The 5,880-nt window shown below is 37.0% G+C and overlaps 1 protein-coding gene and 1 pseudogene across 1 annotated transcript; both read right to left on the bottom strand.

Moving 5' to 3' along the window:
• Positions 1-520: 520 nt before the first annotated feature.
• LOC124894365 lies at positions 521-2,144 on the bottom strand (annotated as a pseudogene).
• Positions 2,082-3,635, bottom strand: LOC124894364 (the record flags this gene model as incomplete). Its single annotated transcript, XM_047405062.1, has 3 exons — positions 2,082-2,796; positions 2,912-3,073; positions 3,618-3,635. Coding segments are annotated over 3 exons (741 nt in total), but the record flags the coding sequence as incomplete, so codon positions are not given.
• Between the last annotated feature and the right edge of the window lie 2,245 nt (positions 3,636-5,880).

Genomic DNA, 5,880 nt, shown 5'->3' with positions numbered 1-5,880 from the left:
CTATAAGTCACACATAAACTTTATTGTCAGCCTATCCTGCTGTTCAGGTACCAATGAGTGATTTGGACGACTCGAGCTCACGCATAATTGTCCTTGATCCAAAGCCAGAGAAAAGTGATTCTCCTAATGTACACAGTGTGATGGTGAAGTATACTTTCTTAATTCTTACTATTGAAAAGGGCAGCCCGCTGTGCTAAAGCTCCCGCTATGCGCAGGGTTTGGGGAAAGGCCCCACCACAAGGGTGTATTGTACGCAGCCTTACCATGCATTTCTGGCAGAGGCTGTTTCCAAGGTTTGATCTCGTGACCTCCTGGTCACATGGAAACAACTTTACCGGTTAATCCAAGGCTCCCCTTCAAAAGCAGCGTCGACGAAAATCGTTTGACTGGTGAAGGGTAAGAATACCTTCAACTACTAGGGTTGGTTTTCAAATAAAAACAAAACAATAATAATCAAGAGGAGTATAGAACTAATGTATTCATTTATCTCAACTTCCCTCTTTGAGAGAACCATAGAAAAGTACTCTTGAGCAGTGCCATAGTCATTTACATTAGCATTAGCATTCCTCGAGTATGAAGAAAAAAAGACAAAGAAGATACCGTTGAGCTAGTTACACTCATATACGAATGAAAACAAAGAAGAAACTCTCCAGGTCAAAATTCCTAAATGGTATGTAGAACAAAAAGGATTAGCGCTATGTATATACTCGTAAAGCTTTACCAATCGTTGCTTATTTTGCTGCTGCCGATGGTACTATGGCCAAACTGTTAGCAATCAGTTCTTCTGAAGACGACTCCTCAAACTTGGGGACAAAGCTCATTGTATAGTGGAACTCGATTTGTAGGAGCTGATGAAGGGGTGTCGATGCCATCAATCCTTTCTTTACATCAACTTGTAACTCCCTAATAGGGATTGCTGCCAAAAAATTCTTAATGTACTCTTTACATGCCTCTTTACCTCTATAAATGATGTTCTTTTCAGGTGCCCTGTCTTCCTGCGTACTGTCGTCGCTGTTGGTGCTCATGACAATTTTTCTTTCATCCGCAACCTCTTTGACATCAGTTTTCTCTTTTCTATAGCAAGATGGTTTATCATCTGATTATTGAGACTCACTAGGTACTTGTATAATTGTTGTATCTTTGTCGAATTTGAGGATATATGCCAGATTACAACCCTCAAAAAGCCTCTCCCCAAGTGTGTCAATGATATAGTACACGTCTTTTTCAACCTTGAGGATAAAGAAGTGGTCATTCCAACTCACAATGTAAACACAGGAGTCGCCATGACGAGGAGTTTCTTGAGCGGACTTAAAAATCTCATCCCATATGTTGTCAAAAGACATGGCACCATGAAGGAAGTGGAATCCTTCCTCTTCTTCGATTCCTTCAGGATGAAAAAACCCAATGAATGATTTTTCTGAGACTACTAAGAGAGGACGCACTTTAGCCTAGAGAACTGTCTCGAGGTCAAAATGCTTATCTGGGAAACGTTCCGTATAGGTCTCGTTTTCACAAAGATCCCTCCACTGCATCGAGCCTTCACAGATAAGAGAATCAAGTTGGGACTTGATGGACATATCTTCAGGATTGCAGTGGAACCAATCAGCTATGACAGCAACCAAGGCTGTACAAGCGCTTTCACCAACAGCTCGTTCACTTAGTTGATCAATCGAAGCAAAGAAGATCTGAGTCTGCAGCTTCATTTGTCCATCATGGCTTATTATTTCTTTCTGCTCCCAACTACCCACAACGAAACTTTCATCTTCAAACTCAGAGACTGAAATCGGAGAAGTTTCCGTGGATTTGTGCCCCTGTATGATCTACACACATTAGTAAGAGGACTAGTCATGACATATATCTTCAATCATGAACAAGAAAACCTCAGCAGTTAGATACTTGATACAAATGTACAAGTAGACTAAGCTACTAAAGAAAGCTACCAAACTTTGTAATCTTCAATTCGCCAAGCACATTGGTGTACAAGTTATTGCACGCTGATCAGACCATGACATGAAGATAAAAAATGACTCTTCAAACATGACAAAGAACGCAAGAAAAAAGGAGACGTACCCTAGAAGAAGACTTGTCGGATGAGCAAAGCTGTCGGTGATCAAAGTCTATATCGTCTCCACCATCCTCTCCATAATGTTTCTTCAACAATGGCTCCCCCTTGGTTTTAGGAGATTTGAAACTCAACTTCCTCTTCCTCCAGGAAAGAAGACTACGTTTTGAACTCTACTCTGCAGATTGATTTGCTGCAGTTGTATCCTCAGGGTACTTGTGCCTTGTGTCTGATATATGATGGCTGTAGTGGACTAAATCCTCGTCACTGCTGCTGCCGCTTATATTTGAACAAAATGATCCACCAGCATGGTTTGCATAGACGAGTGCTTCATAACTGAATCCACCAGCATGGTTTGTATAGACGAGTGCTTCATAACTGAATAACTTTTGAACACTTGTATCCTCTTTTCCTTCCTCAGATTCTCCTTCCGAATCCTCATCAAGTGAATCTGTATCCATAGGATAAACATAATCGGGATCCTCACTTCTAACTGAGTTCCTTCCATCACTGCTGCTTCCTTCCTCTGCATGATATGCCTTCTTGTGTCGCCTAGAAGATATTACTTTCAAAAATTTAAACTTTTGCAGACCTGCTTTTAAAGAACCACCCCCATTTCTGTCTGTCAACAAAGCCTTTCCAGGGTTCGGAGATACCGGAGCAAACATGATAAACTTCGGAAATGTCTCTGAAGCTTCGTGACTGTTCCTCAATTCCACAAGGTTGAGCACTAGCTGTCAACAAATATATGAACATATCTTTAGGAAACAGTCGCATTAGATAATATATTCACGTAGCTGCAGGAATACAAGAACGCAAGCAAAAAGCATGTGTTTTAGTTTCTCTTACATAGAGTGAAAGGCAACTCTTGAAGCTGCCAACAAAGACTTCCAAAGGAATGAAAATTTCAATGCCCTCTTGTTTATCTCCAGCTACTGAAGCAAAGTCTGCAAGATTCAATGTTGCAGCCGAAAGTACGGGTACCTTCTGATTTGGTCCTTTGCTTGTACCCTGATTCAGCAGAAGTATGAATAAATAAAAAGAAGGGAGTAAATGAACAATGAAATCGAACACAAAGAAAACGTGTTCAATAGAGAAATTAGTGTCGATGAAAAGCTAAAACCAACACTAAAGGATTAGAAGCACGAAATAATACACCCGTGGATTGGAAAACATACGATTATCATGAACAATAGGTTCAAAGCAGTCAAAGGAACATGCAGCTAAGGCCAATGTTGTTCCTATGGAAGAAGAACAACTTGCTTCAGTCTCAAACAAGTTGAGATATAAGAATTTACTATTCCATTTAAGCTCAACACTTGCCATCATCATACCAAATAAAAATACAAGTGAAAATAAGTTACATAAAGAAAATAATTAAAACCTATTTCCAACTAGTAGATATGGCCTATATGAGTCTTGATACTACATTGTGTCCTATCTTTAACCAAGTCTGCATTGATTCCAAGAAATTATAGGTCGTTCGAGACAACTTCTATAGGTCTATCTCGTCTCCTTTTAACACCTTGGTCACCATGGTCTCACACCTACTAACCGGTGCATTTGGAGGTCGCTGCAACACGTTGAACCAATGAAAGAAGTAGTCATTAAAAAGTTCAAACCATTTATCATTAACAACTCCTATTGTTTCTTCCCTTAAAAACCAATTGTTGGACGCACACCAAAACAACTTTGGGAAGGCATAATCCTCAAGGTGCCTAATCATTTGCTACTATTTTTATTTAATAATAGACTATGCCCATAATGCTTCTTTTTTCCTTATCCAGAAAACACAGCTGTATATGTCTAAGAGAAAAATATGAATGAATACAGTAGGTCTCACCATCCACCATATAACATCAAAATAAATGAACCCCACAAGCTCAGAAAGTGGATCCATTGAAAGGCTATCATTACATTCCAGAAGGCTTAAAAAGCTTCTGACTCCCAGTGCATGTCAGTAACAGTTTCTTAGACATCAATATAACAAATTTAAAACACACTTTACGCCCGTAGCATGTCGGAAAATTATACTGTGTATATCTATTGGACACTTTAGGCGAAATTCTTGGCTTTGCCACTGTTAAACTCACTAAGCTACTAGTACTCTAGGAGTAATAAAACTCAGTAAAAACCATATTGATGATGAATTTTATTAAGCTTCTCTTGTTTAACATGTCCTCTGGAGAGGCTCATACAAATGATGCTGCAATATACTGAATCACCATGATTAAATAATCAAAACTAAGCATCAACCTAACCAATAAAAGAAAAAATAAGTATCCTAATTTGTGGAAATTCAAGAAATTTATCATCCCAAGAAGTTGTATAACATGACCAGGATTCGTAAAACAATACAAATAACACCCAATTTCAAGACACCAAAGGTACAAGCACTAGATATTCAGATAACATACAGTTCTCAATAACAGCCAGACCTCACTATATCAGAGATCTTCAACAACAACATTTCACTATAACGGACAAGTTTTCTTGGACCCCCATTTTCTCATTTAACAAAACGTTGAAACCTTTAAGGCAATTCACAGTAATCTTAGCCTTATATTTCTTTGATGATAATAATGGTGGCCATGACATACACTTCATCATCTTCACAACCATATTGTATATATTAACTTTTTCACCCACCCAACGGTGTCGCCTAGCGGTCAATGAAATGAGTCACAACTATGACGTCAAAGGTTCAAATTCCAATAAAGACAAAAATATTATCTGTAAAAGCTGGCTCAGACACTATGATTATCAAAAACATATATATATGTATATTTTTTTCACTGACGCAAAACAAGAAAATACCAAGAAAGATCACTTTTTGTCTCAAAAAGACTAAAGTGATCCAAGATTACTATAAGACTATGAGACCAAAACAAGAAAATACAATAAAAATCACTCTTTTGTGCTTGTAGACACCGGGTCGTTTGGTACATGATGAGATAAATAGTAGTTACTATAGATAGTGAAATAAAATTATTTTGAGATATAGCTAATCCCAAGCTTACGGTGTGAAAATGATTAATTTTCTTATATGGCGTATCAAAACAACTCCTCTATATCTTATACTATTTCGATTTGCTGTAAATAGTGAAATAAAATAATTTTGAGATATAGCTAACCCAAGCTTTACGGTTAGAAAATGATTAATTTCCTTGTATGGTGTATCAAAACAACTCCTCTATATCTTATACTATTTCGATTTACTATAAATAGTGAAATAAAATACTTTTGAGATATAGCTAATCCCAAGTTTTACGGTGAGAAAATAATTAATTTCCTTATATGGCATATCAAAACAACTCCTCTATATCTTATACTATTTCGATTTACTATAAATAGTGAAATAAAATAATTTTGAGATATAGTTAATCCCAAGCTTTACGGTGAGAGAATGATTAATTTCCTTATATGGCGTATCAAAACAACTCATGGAGTATCTTATACTATTTCGATTTACTATAAATAATGAATTAAAATAATTTTGAGATATAGCTAATCCCAAGCTTTACGGTGAGAAAATGATTAATTTCCTTATATGGCGTATCAAAACAACTCCTCTATATCTTATACTATTTCGATTTACTTTTATTTGTCAGGCTTGATTTCGTTTTTTTTTTTACTTTTTATATGTGGTATAAGAGGTCGAATATAATGGGTATGAGGAAAGACGGGGGAAGCTAACTAATAGTGAGGGAGTTCATTCAAACTCCCTTCGGCAAAATATTATACTACTATTTATACAAGCTTAAAATGATTTTTCATGTATATAATGTAGACGTTGAACCCCCTTCGACTAGTTCTTT

Source organism: Capsicum annuum, unplaced genomic scaffold (genome assembly GCF_002878395.1).
Source record: "Capsicum annuum cultivar UCD-10X-F1 unplaced genomic scaffold, UCD10Xv1.1 ctg73327, whole genome shotgun sequence".
In the NCBI taxonomy this organism is placed as follows: domain Eukaryota; kingdom Viridiplantae; phylum Streptophyta; class Magnoliopsida; order Solanales; family Solanaceae; genus Capsicum; species Capsicum annuum.
The sequence above is the reverse complement of the archived record's forward strand: the minus strand, read 5'-3'. Positions and strand labels throughout refer to the sequence as shown.